The 20,157-nt window shown below is 42.5% G+C and overlaps 2 protein-coding genes across 2 annotated transcripts; both read left to right on the forward strand.

Moving 5' to 3' along the window:
• Positions 1-6,645: 6,645 nt before the first annotated feature.
• LOC110692401 lies at positions 6,646-9,293 on the forward strand. The gene is made up of 4 exons (XM_021869399.1): positions 6,646-6,871; positions 7,792-7,898; positions 7,984-8,490; positions 8,577-9,293. The coding sequence occupies exons 1-4, from the start codon at positions 6,646-6,648 to the stop codon at positions 9,291-9,293; spliced, it is 1,557 nt and encodes a 518-aa protein (XP_021725091.1).
• Positions 9,294-15,107: 5,814 nt separating this feature from the next.
• Positions 15,108-19,594, forward strand: LOC110692403 (ABC transporter G family member 11-like; the record flags this gene model as incomplete). Its single annotated transcript, XM_021869400.1, has 10 exons — positions 15,108-15,743; positions 16,617-16,906; positions 17,022-17,193; positions 17,302-17,424; positions 17,507-17,635; positions 17,726-17,920; positions 18,049-18,135; positions 18,294-18,566; positions 18,658-18,765; positions 19,038-19,594. Coding segments are annotated over 10 exons (2,391 nt in total), but the record flags the coding sequence as incomplete, so codon positions are not given.
• Positions 19,595-20,157: the final 563 nt, after the last annotated feature.

The following is a 20,157-nucleotide window of genomic DNA, read 5'->3' on the forward strand; positions in this document are numbered from 1 at the left end:
AGACTGGCTGAAGAAGGAATCCGCAGCCGTCGAGGACGAGGAGGAGGCGGACTCTGAAAGAGAGGAGGAGGATCACGAGGATGTCCAGGAGACCTGTGATGTAGTCCTGCCTGCCAAGGATGCGGCCTCTTCCCCGGCTCAGTAATTTAGCTACTTGTACTTCCGGCCTGCGTGCCGTGTATTTTTGTGTCTTTTCATTGGATGGGGATCCAATTTACAATTACTCTCTCGGCCTTTTTGCCGGCTTGTTAATGATATGTTCTACCGGCTGCTTTGTCGGTATTTGCCCAATCTTGCTTCAATTTTTCAATTCGTGCAAATTTGTTAAATACCCGAATGCATGTAGAATTTTGTTTTTTGGCATTTTTGTTAAGTACCAGAATGCATGCGGCTAACCGGAGAATTAATTTCTTGTTAAGTACTAGAATGCATGTAGTTAACCGGTTGCATCAGGATAATTTGCTCCTGGATGGATGTGCACTTGGTGTTCATCCCTGACCCAAGCGTGTAGTCGTCCAATAAGTATCCGGATGGACGCTAAGCGGTAATTGACCGGCTCTGAATCAATTCTCAATATTTAATTCTAAGTTAGAATAACAGGCGCTTTTTTCTTTAACGCCTGGGTTCCAACTTCAATTTTTCGAGTCAACCGGCTGTGACTTACCCCTTGGGTTAATCAGTCTTTGCCAATTTTCTAATAGCAAGCGGCCATTGACTGTGTGTAGGTGTCATAACCAAGTTATGTTTTCACTGCTAAGGTTTTGACTTAACGTAAATCTTTAATTATGATAACCGTTTGTTTTGCTTCTGAACAATGACCAGTTATATCCAACCAAGATATCAGTTACCGTTTGTATTGCCTTTGGGCAATAACTGGCTATATCTAGGGCTCAATTGATCATTCTAAGGACTGCGAGTTATCTTAAGTCTAGACAATCGGTGGGGCCGTTTATGTTATAATTTATAGAATAATGTACCACCCAAATGGGAGATGTTCCCTTCGACAAATTCACCTAGATGGGCGTCGCCGGTTACCTGCTCATGTTGGAGCAAGTGACGGTTTCAAAGATATCTGGCCAATGGCCTCATCAGTAGCTGCTAAGTATTTGACTTAGCTTATCTACTCATGCTGGAGCAGACGTAAAGAATTTACACAAGTCCGTATGTACATTATACAGACAGTAAATATGTAGAAAGCAACAAACAAGTGAAAAAATGTACAAGTCTTAGAAGTAGTACTTTTCCAAGTTGTCTACGTTCTAAATTCTGGCTAGCTGCCTGCCTTCTGGAGTTTCCAGGCGGTAGGTGTCACCTCCTACTTCTTCATAAATCCGGTAATGGGCCTTCCCAGTTGGGAGTCAACTTCCCTTGCTCATTGGCCCTACCAGTTGCCTCCATTTTTCGTAACACAAAGTCCTCCACTTTCAAGGGTCGTTTGTGTACGCTTTTGTTGTAAGCTCTCGTCATCCTCAAATGGTAAATCTCATGACGCAGGGCGGCATTGCCTCTGCGCTCTTGGAGTGTGTCCGGTGCTAACCGCATGGCTTTCCAATTAGCCTCTTCGTCATAGAGCATGACTCGAAGGGTTGGTTCATAATGTTCAATATGCAGGACAACTTCTACACCGTATGTCATGAGAAACGGGGTTTCACCGGTTGCCCCTTTTTTAGTTGTTCTGATGGCCCATAGGACATGAGGAAACTCATTTGCCCATAGGCCACCAGCTCTTTCTACTTCTTTATGCCGTCTGAGATTAGCTTGTTGAAGACTTCAACCTGCCCGTTTGCTTGGGGCCGACCGACTGATGCGAAGCAATGTGAGATCTCTTGATCTCCCAACCAATCCTTGAGGGTAGGCGTTTCAAACTGGGGGCCATTGTCAAAGATCATAGACATAGGTATCCCAAACTGGGTGATAATGTTCCTCCAAATGAAGGAGATGACATCCTTTGTCTTTATGCCTTTGAACGCCTCTGCTTCTACCTATTTGGTGAAGTAATCAACGGAAAATAGATTATACCTTCGTCCGCCTGTAGCAGGCGTATATGGACCCAGGATGTCCATGCCCCATTTGGCGAATGGCACTAGCTGTGAATAGCCGTCAAATCAGTAGCCGGACGACGTATGAGTTTGGAAATTTTTTGACACCTGTCACACTTCTTCACCATTTCCATGGCATCTGCCTCAAGGGTGGGCCAAAAGTAGCCTTGCCGCCTGGCCCTTTTTGCTAGAGTTCTGCTGCCTATATGTGATGCACAAAAGCCCGAGTGCAGATCCTCTAGAACCTCTTTCCCCTTCTCTGGGGTAACACATTTCAATAACGGTTGTAGGTAGCCCTTCTTGAAAAGTTATCCTTTATGAATCTCAAAGCTTGTGGTCCGTTTCTTGATTGCAGCAGCTTCTGAGTATGCATCCGACAAAGTGTCGTCTGTGAGATAAGTCCGGATGCCATCCATTCAGGTCGAGCTTTGGTCCAGAATTCCAATGGGATCTTGTTCAATACTTTTCTTTTCCATAACTTCCCAAAAGACTGACCTAGGCGTATCACAGGAGGCGGATGATGCCAGTTTGGAGAGGGCATCCACCTGATTGTTTTCTGACCTAGGCACTTGACTCAGATGAAATTCATCAAGTGTTCCGGCCTCTTCTTTGACTGCCTACAAGTATTTAATCATAGCCGGATGGGTGACCTCATAGTCACCATGGTATTGACTTACAATCAGTTGTGAATCAGAGCAGGCGTCTACTTTTCTTGCCCCTACCGCCTTACACATGCGGATACTAGCTAGCAGGACTTCATATTCTGCCTCATTATTTGAGGCTTGAAACTTGAACCGTAGTGCATATTTATACTTTTCCCCTTTAGGAGACTGGCATATAACCCATGCACCACAGTTGTTCATAGTCGAGCTCCTGTCTACATACACTTTCCAAACCTGGTCAAGATTCTCCGGCTCTGCCGGCCTTGTCATTGCGACAATGAAGTCGACAAACGCCTAACCGATCACTGCCTTCCTAGGTTCGAAAGTGATTTCAAGACCCTGCATCTCAATATCCTATTTGAGCATCCTGCCGGATGACTCCAAAGTTGTCATTAGCCACTTGAGGGGTTGATCTGTATAGACCACAACCAGATGTGCTAGGAAGTATAGTTTTTACTTCTTGACTGCCATGAAAAGAGCGAGGCCAAAATTTTCAACCATGGGGTAGCGTAGTTAAGCATTTCGAAGAACATGGCTAATGAAGTAGACTGGAAGCTAGACGCCGTCTCTTTCAGCCAAGAGTACGGCACTAAGGGCATGATCTGAGATGGCCAAATACATGTAAAGCATCTCTTGTGGTATAGGGCTAACAAGCCTTGGCAATGAATGCAAGTGCTCCTTCAATTTCTGAAATGCCGCCTCAGCATCTTCTTCCCATTCAAATCTTGTCTTCTTTTTTATTGCCTGGAAAAAGTAGAGGCACTTGTCACCTGACCGGCTAAGGAATCTCCCCAATGCCGCCAGGAAACCTGTTAACTTTTAAACTTCTTTGACAGTGCGGGGTGACTTCATGTTAATTACCGCCTGTACGTTTTCTAGATTAGCCTCTATCCCCCTTTGATCAATAAAAAATCCGAGAAACTTCCCAGACTCAATACTAGGGATACACTTCTTGGGATTGAGCATGACCTTGTGCCGCCTGAGGGTGGTGAACGTTTCTTGGAGGTCAGTAAGGCGATCCGCGTGTTGCTTGGATTTGACTATCTTGTCATCTATGTATGCCTCTACATTCCTCCCAATTTGATTAATGTAGATTGTATTAATCATTCGTTGGAAGGTAGCAGGCGCGTTCTTCAAGCCAAACAGCATCACAGTGTGACAGAATAACCCCTGATCAGTGACGAATGTCGTCTTTTCTTGATCTTTTTTCCACAAGGGTATCTGATGAAAGCCTGAGTAGGCGTCCATAAAGCTCATCAAGGCATGACCGACTGTAGAGTCGACCAGACTGTCGATCTTTGGAAGTGGGTAGCTATCCTTCGAACATGCCTTGTTCAGATTTGTGTAATCAACACACATGCGCTAGGTACCATTCGACTTTTTCACAAGAACGACGTTTGCTACCCAATCCGGGTAGTAACATTGCCGAATGAACCCTGCATCCATCAACTTCTTGACCTCGGCGGCAGCCGCTTGAGACCTTTCCGTGTTGTGATTTCTTTTCTTTTGCCTAACCGGCTTCGTTTTTGGATCCACGGCGAGTTTGTGGACAGTAAGATCTGGGTAAACGCCTGGCATCTCTTCCACTTCAAAGGTAAAGATGTCTTCGAACTCTTTCAATAGGTTGTGCAGGTCTACACCCAATTTAGCAAAAGCAGCCGTCCCCACCTTAACAGTGCGTTCTGGACGATCTAGAACAATATCAATGTGCTCACCAGCCGGCTGGGGACGGAGTTCATCCGTACGTTCTCCGGTCAGTGATTGCTATTGCTTTTCTTTTTTGACGGCCACCAACTGGCCTGCCTTCCTCTTTTCACCGGCTGCCTTACGAGCAGGCGCGAATTCCTTGAAGTCATCAAGGTCAATGGGCTCTTCGCCTTGGCCGGCTGCAGCCACAGTAGGCTTGACGTCTAAGAGGTAACACTCCCTTGTCGTCTTCTGATCCCCATTTAGGGAACCCACTGACCCATCATCCCTCTCAAATTTCAGCAACATGAGGGATGGGATGATGACTGCCTTGGACTCATTGAGGGTTGGACGGCAGAAAATCAATTTGTAGGCGGTCAATTCTTCAACCACCAAGAATTTGACAACCATGTGGTGTCCTTCCCCCTTTTCTCCCAGCCGTATAGGCAGGTCAATCCTCCCCACCGGATGCGCTACCCAACCCCCAAAACCGACTAAGGGGTGGGGGACTTTGTGCAAGCTGCTAGGATTGTACTTGAGCTTTGCCAAGCACTTGTAGCTGATAAGGTCAGACGAGCTTCCGGTATTAATGAGGATCCGGCCCACTCGTTGATTGCTGACCTTGCATTCGATGACTATGGGATCATCATGTGGACGCCTAACCTTACCCCTATCTTGCTTTGAGATGACGACCTCAGGGAAGGTATCTTTCGACGTCTTGCCCTCATCAACTGAGTTGACATCTAGCCTTCTGACGTAGTCCTTGGTGCCCCGGATGGTGGGACCCCCTCCCACAAAACCACATGCTATGTATAAATATGCTTTTCATCAGTGTCTAAGCTCAAAGCAAGTTGGTCTGACTTTTTAGATGGCTGCCCACTATTGGTTCTAAAGGTCACCTTAGACTTCAAAATGTAGGACTTTAGCACCCCTTTGTCAGCCAGATGGTCCAACAACCGCTTGAGGCTATAGCAGTCTTTAATGTCATGGCCTATATTATCATGGAAATGACAATATTTGCTTTTATCCCGACTTTTGGTGGAACTTTTAATTGCTGCCGGTTTCTCAATAGTTACCCGGTCTTTGATCTCCATGAGGATGGAGTAACAGTCCTTGTTGAACTCGTACTTAGGGACGTATGGTTTCTGTTTCAGGGTTTTCTGATGTGTCCTGTGGGAGAGTTACAATTCCAAGAATGCCCTTCGACCGCCTGTACCTGCAAAACCACGAAGACTCCGGTTGGGTGGAGCTCCGCCTCCGACGATCAAGTCAGTGATGTACGGGAGGAAGAAAGTGCGTAAAGCGTAAAATTACTTCTCGCGTAATGGGAGAATTCCGCAATTGCTCGGTTTTAGTGTAAGTGTATTTATGATTGTATTGAATGCCCATTGAATTGCCCCATTAATGAGGATTCTCCCACTATTTATAGTGGGGAGCATTGGTTCCCCATTTAGGGTTCCTAGAACACGTGTCAGCAGGGGATTGGAGCCCTGCTTACCAATGGCAAGGTGCCACATTTCGCTTAGCCATTGGGCCACGCGGCTGGGGTGATTTTACCCCAAACATTTGCCCCTCTCAGGTGCTGATGTGGCAAGGTGCCACGTGGCACCTGAGAAGAGAGCTCACAATTTTTTTTTTTTTTTTTTTTTTTTTTTTTTTTTTTTGAAACCCCTTCAAATTCTAACTGAAGGAAGAGGGAAAAGCAGAAGGGGAAAGGTCGCGCCCCTTCGCCTTCCGGAACAACCCCTATAAATAGGGGAGGAAGCACACGAGAGCTCATTTACAAACTTCGTGAAATTTCTTGAATTTTGAGAGCATCCGGCATTTCAAAGCATCTGGTACTTGAAATTCAGAGCACGCGGAGACTTCATAGCTTTAAGAGCAGCCGGTTTTCTGACCGCCTGTGCAGTAGCAAGCAAGCAAAATATTTTTGAGAGGGTACCTCAGAGAACCCAGCCGGTATTCAAACCGCCTGTGTCTTCGCAAGCATCCCCAAGAAATTTCTTGAGGTTTTCACCACTTTACTCTAGGTACCATTTGCGTCTTTTGCTTGCATTTTTGTTTATAATTCCCCTAGGTAGATGGATCCTTTATACCCAAACCCGGACTATAGTTGTGAACTCAGCCGGTTAATTAGTACGGCTGAGTCTAGAACTGGATCTGCCGCCTCTGATCTTTGGAATTTCCCCTTTTCAACGCCTGTATCGACCGACTCTGTGTCTGTGCAGAACACCATGTCCAGAATTAGGGGAACAACTATGGACCCCAATTACAGAGGCGGGGACTCGAACGAGTTATCGCCTGAAACTCGAGGCCCAGACGGGGAGGTTAGAGAACCATCCGACGGTACCCCCGCCACCCCAAGCGATAGCATTCTAGGCTCCGACGAGGAGACCTCTCTGGCTGAGGAGGCTGAGCAGCCAGAAGCTGCCAATGATACTCCCAACTCCCCAGCCGGCTCTGATGACGGCCGGGTTGAAAGCAGTAGCTCCAGCTACTTAACCGTATCAGAAGATAGCGAGGAGGCGGAGAGGCCTTCATGGCAAAGCAGAAACGACCCTCTCATGATCGCCGTCTCCTTGAAGGACCGCGCCCTCATGCGGTCTTCTCTACAAGACTTTATCACCAGGCGGCCGCTTGGTGAAGGATACAAGATGACCGTACCGGGGGAGTTCGGGACGGTTGTATAGGAAGATGACCAACCCAACGCTAACAGTTGGTTTGGATGCTACGAGGCGGCTTTCCTAGCTGGTGTCCGCTTCCCCCTTCACAACACAATCAGGGCCATACTTAGGGGGTATGGCCTTGGCGTTTGGCAGCTCACCCCAAATTCTTGGGTGAATATTTTAGGGTACATCGCCGCCTGCGAGATGTAGGGTCTCAACCCCGGCTGGGAGGCGTTTTCCCATATGCACTACTTGAGCCGGAGCCCAGGCGGCTGGAGGGCCTGGTACACCCTGACCACTCACCCCCAGTACATGATGACCTTAGACAAGCCGTCTAAATGGTCGGACTGGAAGAACCGGTTCTACCTGGTCAAGGCCCCGTCTGAAGAGGAAAACAGGGAGTACCAGACCTACAACCGGAAACCAGAGCTTATGGGGCAGAAGTGTCGGCTGCCCCCAGTCCCTGATAATGATAGGAGGGCCATTCTGGACTCCGGATTTTTTGAATTGACCTCTACCTCTCTCTCAACCGGAGAGATAATAAGGGTACCCAAGAACTGGTTGCCCAAACACGAATTTTTCAAAGATGAGTGCTTCTTGTCCGCCTGTGGGCTTAGCAGCATGTTTAAAACCAAAGGTTACGAACCCTAGCCGGTTAATTTTGATGCCGGCTAACCTTTTTCTCTTGATTGCAATGTAAGATTCATATATCTGACCGGATGTACTTTCGTTTTGCAGAAGAAGCCAAGAAGATGCTGCCCACCGCCAAGACACCCGCAAAAAAGGCTTCAAATATCCAAAAGGAGAATCTGGAGAAGAAACTTGCCGCTCAGGCGGCTAAGAAGGTTAGCCCGCCTGACCTTCTCTATGCTTGGCTTTGATGTTGTTTTAGCTGTTTTATTCATCTAACCGTTTGCGGTCTTGTTTCAGGATGGGGGTGTTATTCCCCGTTCCTTGCAAAAACAGATCCGGCAAAGGCCGTCTGTTGAAGAACCGGCACTCAAGGTGCCAAGAACTGCTTCTACCGACCGGGCTACAACCGGCGGTAAAACAATAAAGACCCCAGGCGGGTCTAACACTGAGAAGGCCTTAGAGGCCACTCCAATAAAGACCGCAACCAGTCCATCTGCTTCTGGAAGCCAAAAGGCTTCTCAAAAAGGTACAAGCCCTTTCGATCTCACATTGCTCGACATACCCTTGCGGGTAAAATCGTACTCCTCTTCGCAGCCGGGAGATTCTCCGATCAGCCGACTGTCCGTTGGTGGAGCGTATGCAGCATTCTCACCGTCTGTTTCTGGTGCAGATAACTCACCACGCTGGCCGGACGCTGCTCAATACGCCCGGGCCATGCTGAAAGCCGTCCCCCGGGATGAGAAGGAGGCGATTCCTAGAATCAATACCTTCAATGCCGACCGGGATATGGTCGACCTGGCCGATGTAAGTCACTGAGTACCCACCCGACATTTTATTTGTAGTAAACCCATCCGGTCTTTCAACTAATACCGGGTGTGTTATTGTTGCAGGCACTGCTCCGCGTGGAGGGGCTTAAGAAGGCCTACATCCGCAAACAGGAAGAGGTAAGAAGAGCCAAATGTTCTGCGGATGACGCACATAGCGTTTCTCACTATTCCATGATTGTGCATGACTTAGAAACTAAAGCTATAATCATGCAACAGACGGATCAGGTCAAGTCCCTCCAACGGGCCCTCTCCGAGCAAAAGCTCAAGCTGGACAACCTCCAGGCGGCCCTGGATAATGCTGAAGACGAGCTAAAAAAGCATGAAGAGCCCCTCAAGCGGCTCGACCAGGCGGAGAAGAGCAGCGAACGACTGCTATTAGAGAATGACCACCTGGTCAAGGAGGCTGCCGAAGCTCAGCGTAATTTCCAGTCCACCCTAGAGGTTGATCAGAGCCGGCTCATAGAGGAGAATGAGCAGGACTGCCAAAACAGAATGAAGAGGGCGTTCTCCATCATCCACCCGGGTGTAGATTACAACGTCTGGGAGCTCGCCTACAAGTACGCAGACCTTGCCATTCTGGCTGAAGAGGAGGGCCAGCCGGGGCCCGGACCGTATGAGCAATGGGTGGAAGCCGAGTTCCAGCGAATGCAGGCGGAAGCGACTGCTTTGGAGACGACAGTCGAGGATGAGGTTGCTCCCGGCTCCGTCCCCAACGCCGACCCGGCTCATCCGGAAGGGAGCCAGGCTCAGGGCGACCGGGTAACAGTGAATGTAGAGTAGCAACAACCTCCCGGCCTGCGCGCCGTGCATTATCTTGTAATAGCGCCGGAAGGGTTGGATTACTCTGCTATTGTATTTTATTTTGAGCACTGATATTTTCACTGGTTGTGCCGGTTTATCTTGTAAACAATTTTAACATTTTCACCGGCTATGCCGGTTATTTCTGCTATATTTCAACCGGTTGGTCCGGTTTTGAATGAATTTGCTTCTTTTCCTTTTTGCTGTTTTGAATGTCGTGAATGTCGCATCTTTCTTGCTTTGATAATTTTGCGAGGATAGCCAAGAAAACCCAGCCGGCGTCACCGCCGTCTGTGTCTTCGCAAGCTAGGCAAAGAAATTTGCGAGGGTAGACAAGAGAACCCAGCCGGTATCTCTGCCGTCTGGGTCTTCGCAAGCAATTCTATTTTTTGCCTTGTGTAAACTATGGTGGTAGCAACCATGAGTACTGGTGTTTTTCAAAAAGTCAAACCATGAATGTTTTTCCGCATGCTTTTTGAATGAATGTGTTTCCGCATGACTTGTTGGGGTTAGGGTAGGTAATTGCCCCTGGATAGGAGACTGGTATACCCGAAATGGTGCTAGGCGGCTATCCATATGCTATAGCGCAAATGCTAAGGTTTTAGCTAATTGCTAAGTGCCAACCGTTTTTAACGATTTGCCGGTTGGGTTTTCGCAAGAACACCATAGATTATTGGCCTAACCCAAATGTTTGCCTGCCTGCCTTCTCTTAGTTGATCAGGCGGGACATTAGGTACCGGCTGTCTGTTTTGAGATCAGCCTTAAATGGTACTCGATCCAAAGAGGGGGCCGGATGCATGTTTGGGAATGCTAACCCGCAATTCTTTGGTGCTATGGATCAATCAGGCGGTTAGGGCCGCCTGATTTTTGATCACTAGAACAATTTTCCACCCAAATGGGAGATGTTCTCTTCGATGAATTCACTCGAATGGGCGTCACCGGCTGGTTCAAGAAATTTCCGGGCCCGCTTGTGTTGAGCACAAGACAGGGCGCATGGGTAATAAGTAAAGGGAGCCGCTTGTGTTAAGCACAAGACATGGCGCATGGAGGCACTATATGTAGTAAATCTTTCTCGTTAATTATATAGAAATATACAATAGCTATACCATTTCTAGAAGTAGTACTTTTTGAGATTATCTACATTCCATGTTCTAGGCAGTTTTCTACCGTCTGGTGCTTCCAGGCGGTATGTGCCATCTCGTACTTCTTCAAATATTCGGTAGGGTCCCTCCCAATTTGGAGTCACTTTGCCTTGTTCATTGGCCCTCCCGGTTGCTTCCATTTTGCGAAGCACAAAATCTCCTACTTTCAGGGGTCGTTTGTGAACCCGCTTGTTGTAGGCTCTTGTCATTCTCAGGCGGTAAATCTCATGACGTAAAACTGCGTTGCCCCTTCGCTCTGGGAGAGCATCCAGTGCAAGCCGCATGGCTTCCCAGTTGGCCGCCTCATCATATAGCATGATGCGAAGCGTTGGCTCATAATGTTCAATGGGGAGCACCGCCTCAGTGCCGTATGTCATGAGAAATGGGGTTTAACCGGTTGCCCCTTTTTCAGTGGTCCTGATGGCCCAAAGGACATGAGGTAGTTCCTCTGCCCATAGTCCACCGGCTCTTTCCACCTTCTTCCTTATACCGTCTAAGATCAGTTTATTGAAGGCCTCGACCTGTCCGTTTGCCTGGGGACGGCCAACGGATGCAAAACAATGGGAGATTCCTTGGTCTCCCAACCAGCTCTTGAGGACAGGCGTTTCGAATTGAGGTCCATTATCAAAGACCATAGATATTGGAACCCCAAACCGGGTGATGACATTTCTCCAAATGAAGGAGATCACGTCCTTTGTTTTTATGCCTTTGACCGCCTCTGCTTCAACCCATTTGGTGAAGTAATCTACTGCCACCAAAATATATCGACAACCGCCTGTGGCAGGTGTATACGAACCCAAGATGTCCATGCCCCATTTTGCGAACGGAACCGGACTATGGATGGCTGTCAAGTCAGTTGCCGGTCGATGTATCAGCCGGGCGAACTTTTGGCATTTATCACACCGTTTCACCAAATCCATGGTGTCTGCCTCAAGAGTGGGCCAAAAGTAACCCTGCCGTCTAGTTCTTCTTGCCAAGGACCTGCCGCCTATGTGTGAGGCACAAAATCCCGCATGCAGATCCTCTAGAACCTCTCTTCCCCTTTCAGGGGTTACGCACTTTAGAAACGGCTGCAGATAACCCTTCCGGAGAAGTTCTCCATGATGCATAACAAAGCTCAGAGCACGCTTCTTGAGCGCCATTGCTTTAGAAGGGTCATCCGGTAAGGTACCGTCTGCCAAATAAGCCCGGATGGGGTCCATCCAGGTGGCACTTCGGTCCAGGATACCTATGAGGTCATGATCAATGCTTCTCTTCTCAATGACTCCCCGAAAAACCGTTCTAGGTGCGTCATAGGAGGCGGATGACGCTAATTTGGAAAGAGCATCCGCCTGATTATTCTCTGACGGGGGCACCTGACTTAGATGAAATTCATCAAGTGACACAGCCTCTCTTGCTGGATTTGACTATCATGTCATCCGAGTAAGTCTTTTTTGATCCATCCGGCTGAACTTGCCGGATGACCTTCCTCTTTTTTGTTTCAGGGAATCGGATTTTAGACAGATCAATCAAGGGTCGGTTCTCATCTCTTGGTTTGGGATGTGGAGTAGGCACACAGTCCTTGACTGGCTTTTTCTTTTTGGCCAACTGACCCCTGATGGAGCCAGCCGTCTTCTTGTTAATCAGATCCTTGATTTCCCCTTTGAAACTTGTCATGAATTCCATGAGTTCATTTCGATTGACATGGGCTGCGCCTTCTGCCGCCTGGGGTTCAGACGGCTTTTTAATTGGCACACTTGGGCCAGCCTGATCAATACCCCATTCCTTGATTTCTAAGGAACGGGTGCACCTTGTTCTAAGTGACCCGTCTGGGGCCACATAGGTGTCAACATTGAAGTCGTCACCACTGTCTTGGTTTGTATAGACCTCTACTCCGACTAAGGGTCGTTTCTCATTAGGAGGTGGTACAGGTTCTTGCGAAGTCATCTTAGAAGTACTCTCCCCACTGACGGCGCCAAATGTTTCGGGGTTTTTTGATGTCCTGCGGGAGAGTTACAACACCAAGACTGGATCCTCGCGCCTATACCTGCAAAACAACGGAGACTCCGGTTGGATGGAGTTACGCCTCCAACGATCAAGTTAAAACGTGTATGGAGTCTGTAATAAGTGCGAAAAGTAAAGTATCTTCTCGGATTCCGAGAGAATATCTGCAATTAATGATTGCTCTGTTTTTTATGAATGTTTCTTAATGAGTCCCATGATGGGAACATCTCCCTATTTATAGGGTATCAGAATGCGTGCCGCCATCCTAGGTTACGGAAACCTAGGAATGGTGGGCTCCCTTGGGAATTGGGCCAGAAAGGCCCCAATTCTTCCCAATCATTGGAGATGCCAAGTGTCAGTAGGGGATTGGTTTTCTGGGAACCTAACTTGAATTGACACGTGTCACCTTCCCATTGGACCATGTGTCCTGGGTAAAAATACCCAAAACAACAAAAATCATAAAAGTTGATGTTATGAATGTATACATTTTAGTCAAATTTTTTTAAAAATTTGGCTGTGAAAATGGAAATGATATATATATATATATATAGAGGGTCAAATGAGAAGGATGAGAGGATTTTATGTGCATAATTTTTGTACTAAATGTGAATATTTTTTTAACTATATGTGCGTACAAAAATTTGACCCAAATTCGATGTGCATAAATTTTGAACATAATGTGCATATTTTCTGATTTTCCAGAAAATTCAAAAAATTTATTATTTCGAAAATCAGTTATGTACACTAGTGAAAAAATTATGCATATTTAGTGAAAAACTTTTGCACATTTCACCCTTCTCATTCTTCTCATTTTAAGAAATTCTTATTGGATCCCAACCTCACAAGTCATAGGCTTAAAACTATGAAACTAAATTAAATTGCAATCAAGCAACAGCAATTTGGTGTAAGAGATCAACTTTTAATCAACTAATTTGAAAGATTGAGTTTAACCAAGCTATATATACTGATTAGGCACCAATCGTAATGTATCTTAGTCAACTATTGTTGCTTTGCTATAAAAGTTTTAGTCCTCTGCCGATGTGCAAAAACTTGCTCAATTGCTTCGATCCTCCTCGGCTATTGAGGCTCAATATCGAGAACAAGCTAAAGAAATGCAATGCAAATGCTTTGTTCCAAAATATTTTCCTACTCAACTACCTTAGCCCGTTACTAGCTTATAAAGACGTTTTGATCACCTATAATATTGTTTTTGCTAACAATTGACGAAAGAATATAGGTTGTATTATATTTTAACTTAATTTTCAATTATCTAACTTATAATCTTATTAGAACTTATTTTTGTTTTGATTTAATTTTGGATAACCTTTAACAAACTTATTTTTTTTCTAAACTTAACTCATCCAAACTTAAATCTTATGAAATCATGAAAATAAGGTGAATTGAAGGACCTTAATTCAGATAAAAAATTTATCATGAATTTGCTCATAATTTCCTTAGAAAAAGGTATGAATATGTTGATTATTGCTTCCCAAAATATATATATATTTTTTATTTAAATGACACTCCATTATTTTTATTATTATCTTAGTATATGAGTGGCAGTGTGGCATAATGTTAGATAGACGACTAAACAAGGTCTGAAAACCCCAAAAACAAAGAAACAGCATCAACAACAACAACGTCGGCTATATGGTTGAATTTACGCCGTATAAAGGACCCTTAAGTCCTCTTTACCAATAAAACTAGTAAGGTATGAAACTCCATATATACTTGTATAGTTATTGTATAACAATGTGAATGATACCTTAATAATAAGGAATAGGTCCCCCACAATATTAAGAAGCCCAAGTTCGTGAACACACCATAAAATGTCGAAACGACGGACCGCGTTGCGAGGCGTATACCCCAACCAGCTTGCATTTTGCAATTCCGTTATTTCATCTCATTTCGACAATATAATTTAAATATAAAAATTTAAAACTAAAAAAACAAAAAGTAGTAAATGCTTTTATTTTCGAGGGTTGGCATTGCAATCAGTATGGTATACCCTCCCATTTATTGCACCCCTTCCAACTTCTACCTGTTTCTCATTTATTATTTCTTGCTTTTTTCTTCTTTCTCATCCAATTTTAACTAATTGCTCTATATTATGGTCTATTTTACTCCAACAATAATATTAATTGTGATTAAGCTCACTCTATCGTGTACTTACACTTGATTGATTGATAAGTAACAACCTTTCTACTAAGTGTCTTATCATATATTGACTTAAGAGATTAGGACGTATTGATTAGTACGGAGTAGTAGATCTCGCAAAAAATGGATCAAATAATTGTTTTTTAATTTGAATCTAATGGATTAACTTAGCTCGCTTGTTAATCAAATAGCTTGAGCTACAACTTGAGGTTAAATATGTACCCCACCCTAAAATGTGTACGTAAATGCATGATTTGACTCAAAATTATAATATCTCTCCGAACTTGTTATATATGTAACTTTTTTTATTTTCCTTAAAACTATTTCTTGTAAACTTAAAAATGGAAAAAGAGATGACTTGTACACAAAACGAATTGAATCCAATTGAACAATTTGTTAAAATACTTACTAAATAAGAAGTTAATTAAGATCAATATATATATATATATATATATATATATATATCCTTAACCTTAACCTTATTTTGTCTAAGCATGCAAATAAAATGGACTAACATCTAAGTAAAAATAAATATACCTTATTGTTGTCCAATAATATCTCCCCAACCTCCAAGAGTCCTAGTCAAATTCACGAATATTTCCCCTCTCTCCATACAATTCTCATTTCATCACTTCCTTACACTTCTCTCTCCTCTCTTCTCTTCTCTCTCTTTATAAATACACAAATTACATCTCACAATAAAACTTCTCTCTTCCTCTCAAAACGAACTCACCATAAAAACAAACAAATGGAGATAGAATCAAACAAACCCCAACATGATAACAACAACAACAATCATGGGATATCTTCGACGACAACGGTGTCGATACCGGGGTTAAGTCCCTTAAGTGAGACACTATGGCGAGATCATGTTATGACAAAAGCCGACTTCATTGGCGACGTATCGGCGAGACTAACATGGAAAGATCTAATAGTAATGGTAACATTAAGTAGCGGTGATACTCAAACTGTGTTAGAAAGTTTAACAGGTTATGCTGAACCTGGTACTTTTACTGCTCTTATGGGTCCTTCTGGTTCTGGTAAATCTACTCTTCTTGACGCTCTTTCGAGCCGTCTTGCTGCTAATGCTTTTCTCTCTGGTACTATCTTGCTTAATGGTCGCAAAACTAAGCTCTCTTTCGGCACCGCGGTAAGCTACCAACCTATTATCGTCTTTTTATACTTCCTTCGTTTCTAAATAAAAATATTATACGACTAACGCGGTCTAGTTATGTAGAAGAACTTTTAAGACAGTGTTTTTTTTTTGTTTTTGTTTTTATTTTAATTAAATGATGGTTTCTATTAACAAAAACAAAATTGAAACTTCCTTTGATTTATTTTTGTCGTATGTAACAACAAGAATGTACCTTGCTCTAATATAATTTTGTTGTTATAAAACAAAATTGAACCTCATTTAGTATATTTCTACTATCTTTTAGCAGATCTGATATACTCTAAATAGTAATTTATTTACACAAATTATTTAATTTCTTACTAATGAAAAGTTAAATATAACACGAAAAAGGAAAAAATTAATAGGAGTCTTATTCTATACTTAAATCGATTATTTTTTTTAAGTTTGTTTTTAAATGAGAAAGAATGGTTATTGGTCATATATTATTTCAGAAAAATTATTATTATTATTTTTTTGTGGTAATGGGAACTTTTCATTAATCGTCAATTGATCATTAAAGATTGTTATTAAAATTCGGTTATTAAATAAAATTAGTTAGGTAGAAAGTGGTAAGAAGAATAAATGATATTAATTGGCTTACTTTACCCATGTTGTTGGTAGACTGTACTTCATAACCTCTTAAATTGATAGATAAAATTAGATTACACTGTACTTTAAATTAAATAAAATTACTACGGAGTAATGTTGTTTTTAGATTTAATCTCTTAGCTTGCCAATTTTAGATTGATGTAACATTAAATTTATAACATTACCTTTTATTACAATGTTTCAATTTCTAAAAATGTTGTATAATATGAATATGTGATACAGTGTTGTGTATGAATGCAGGCTTATGTAACACAAGATGATAACTTGATTGGGACATTAACAGTGAGAGAAACAATAGCATATTCAGCTCGGCTTCGTTTACCGGATAAAATGCCCTGGTCGGAGAAGCAAGCTTTGATCGAAAGCACCATCATCGAAATGGGACTTCAAGATTGTGCTGATACTGTGGTTGGAAACTGGCATTTGAGGGGGATTAGTGGTGGGGAGAAGCGGAGGGTTAGTATAGCTGTCGAAATTCTTATGAGACCGCGATTGCTCTTCCTCGACGAGCCTACTAGTGGTCTAGACAGGTTACTTTAATTTACATCGAAACCAATTTTACTTGCATAATTATGTTTTAAGTCATTCGTCGATTAAAGATAATGTATACTAACATAAGTTCATTGTTGAATGATCAACATACAGTGCGTCTGCGTTCTTTGTGACAGAAACCTTACGTGGACTATCCAGAGACGGAAGAACTGTAATTGCCTCGATTCATCAACCTAGTAGTGAGGTGTTCGAGTTGTTCGATCGTTTGTACTTGCTTTCTGGTGGAAAGACTGTTTATTTCGGGCAAGCTTCAGAGGCATATGAGGTAATTAGTGTCAAGTCTTTACATTGTTTGTTTCTTTGGTCGTCATTAACTGTTTTATTTAGGTAATTTGTCAAATTTTATTAATTCAATGATGAAATAATATTGTAGTTCTTCGCTCAAGCCGGTTTTCCTTGCCCTGCTTTGAGGAATCCATCTGATCACTTCCTTAGGTGTATCAACTCTGATTTTGACAAAGTCAAGGCTACTCTTAAAGGATCAATGAAATTACGGGTAAATGTCAACTAATTTTGCATATATCTCTAACAATTTTATGAGATAGTAATGAATGTTACAAATCGCTATGATTAACTAGTTTGAAGCAAGTGATGACCCGTTAGAGAAGATCACAACAGCAGAAGCTACTCGAACTCTGATTAGCTATTATGCCACCTCTCAACAGTCTTATTCAGCACTACAGAGGGTAGAAGAAATCTCTAAAGTGGTAAGTTTTTCGTCTATTTCCTTTTACCTTATTTGTTTCTTCCTTTCCTGTTTGTTCGATGCTCAAATTATTTGCTGTAAACTTTGACAGAAAGGAACTGTTATAGACTCGGGAGGAAGCCAGGCCAGCTTCTTGATGCAGACGTTCACCTTAACTAAACGTTCGTTCACAAACATGTCAAGAGACTTCGGTTACTACTGGCTCAGGCTGGTGATTTACGTCGTGGTCACTGTCTGTATCGGATCAATCTTTTTCAATGTTGGAACTAGTTTCAACGCCATACTGGTAATTAACTTACCAATAATATTAAAATATCTTTTTTTTTTTTTTCCCGAAAATCATCTCATTATTTCATTCAATGTACATTTTGATCATAACTGTCCGCCGTTGCTGCATTTTCTTTGTTGTTACAGGCTAGAGGCTCTTGTGCATCATTTGTTTTCGGCTTTGTCACATTTATGTCTATTGGTGGATTTCCGTCATTTGTTGAAGATATGAAGGTAAAATTCTCGTACCTTCAGCCATATTGTCTCCATTGTACTTCTCTAAATTAATTTTGAACTTGATTTCATAAATTTCAAAAGCATCTTAGGCCACACAAATAAGAAGAATAAAAAACAAGTACAACATAAGAGTAATTAATGGTTGTTACTTTCAGGTATTCCAAAGAGAAAGGTTGAATGGACACTATGGAGTAACAGCGTTTGTGGTCAGCAACACAATATCTGCAATGCCATTCCTAATGATGATTACCTTTCTTTCGGGCACTGTCTGTTACTTCATGGTTCGTCTCCACCCTGGCTTCGAGCACTACATCTTCTTTGTACTCTGTCTTTATGCAAGTGTCACCGTTGTTGAGAGTCTAATGATGGCTATCGCGAGCATTGTCCCCAATTTTCTCATGGGTATTATCACTGGAGCTGGCATACAGGTAAAAAAAATCTAGATTCTCATGTAAATAATTCTATGTAGACATATGATTCACCAATGAATTTCTTCATGTACTCTGCCCTTATTTTCAGGGAATTTTCATGCTTGTTTCGGGTTTCTTCCGGCTTCCTAACGACATACCAAAGCCAGTATGGCGTTATCCTATGTCTTACATCAGTTTCCATTTCTGGGCTCTCCAGGTACTTACTCCACTATACTAGCTGCTTCTCTGCTTTAAGAAATGAAATGAAACTTCTTCGTACAACTTACTATAAATGAACAATTAGTTCATTTATCTAACTCTCCTGTAAAAATTACTTGAATATATAACGGTAAACATGTAAACTTATATCATATGATAGATTTTAGCTATATTTTTACTTTTGACACAACTATATGTTTTACTTCTTTAAAAATTAGATAGTAAATGTCAATGTTATGACAATGGTGCTAAATGTTATTGTATATACAGGGACAATACCAAAATGATCTGAAAGGGGTGGTATTCGACAACCGGACACCGGATCTTCCAAAGATTTCCGGGGAGTACGTACTCGAATATGTATTTCAGATTGATACAACACGTTCAAAATGGTTGGACCTTAGCGTGATATTCAGCATGATCATAGTTTATCGAATAATCTTCTTCATCGTGATCAAAATCAATGAGGATGTAACCCCGTGGATCGGAGGTTACATAGCTAGGAGAAGAATTCAACACAAAAACCGTAACCAGAATTTTACCACGGTTGCACCGGACCGCCTTTCACAATCCCCTTCTCTTAGAGCTTATGTTGCTCGTCGTTCTGGTTCTGCTAATGCTACTACTAATATCCTTAGAAGGGTGTGATGACCATAAAATATGTCCATACTGCTCAACAATATGAATATTCATATATATATGCTAAAGTTGTGAATGTATGATTTAATTATTTATCCGTAGCATCAGTCCTCTTTCCAACTTCAATATTGAGGCAATTTTTTTATGATATGGTAATTTGATTATTGAATCTAACTATATTTGGAGAATATTATTGCAAAGGAGATCATATATTAATATTGTTACACAGTCTAAATTATACTCCCAAAATATACATAGTTACATACTACGAAGTCTACGACGCACTTAAATTCTAATTGTGGGTTGAATTGTTCTTCCTAAATAATAATCTCTGATCTCCCCTAAATTGGCAAATTAATAATGATCGAGTACATTAACGATTTATAGGGTTTGGTCACATATTCTGTTATATGATCATGCTTAAATAAAATATTAAAATGCGGCATATTAATTAGAAACGGATCATCAATTGTTGATTAAGGTTAATATGGGTTCAAGATTATTAAAGTAGAGAATGAAGCAGCTAGTTTAACGAGTACTTACTCCCCAAATTAATCTTAATCAAGAATCTATTATATGATCATGCTTCAATACGTAATTGTTTCTGGAAACAGAATACTCCTTGGAGTGTTAGGGTAGGATATCAAGATGTCCTAGAAACTAAGTCCAATGATTGTCCGAGTCAGAGAGCTCCGCCTTGCTAAGGTATGTCCGAGGGCTCCGCCTTGACGCCTGAGAGCTAGGCCTGCAA

The sequence above is a fragment of the Chenopodium quinoa genome, unplaced genomic scaffold (genome assembly GCF_001683475.1).
Source record: "Chenopodium quinoa cultivar QQ74 unplaced genomic scaffold, ASM168347v1, whole genome shotgun sequence".
NCBI classification, from domain to species: Eukaryota; Viridiplantae; Streptophyta; class Magnoliopsida; order Caryophyllales; family Amaranthaceae; genus Chenopodium; species Chenopodium quinoa.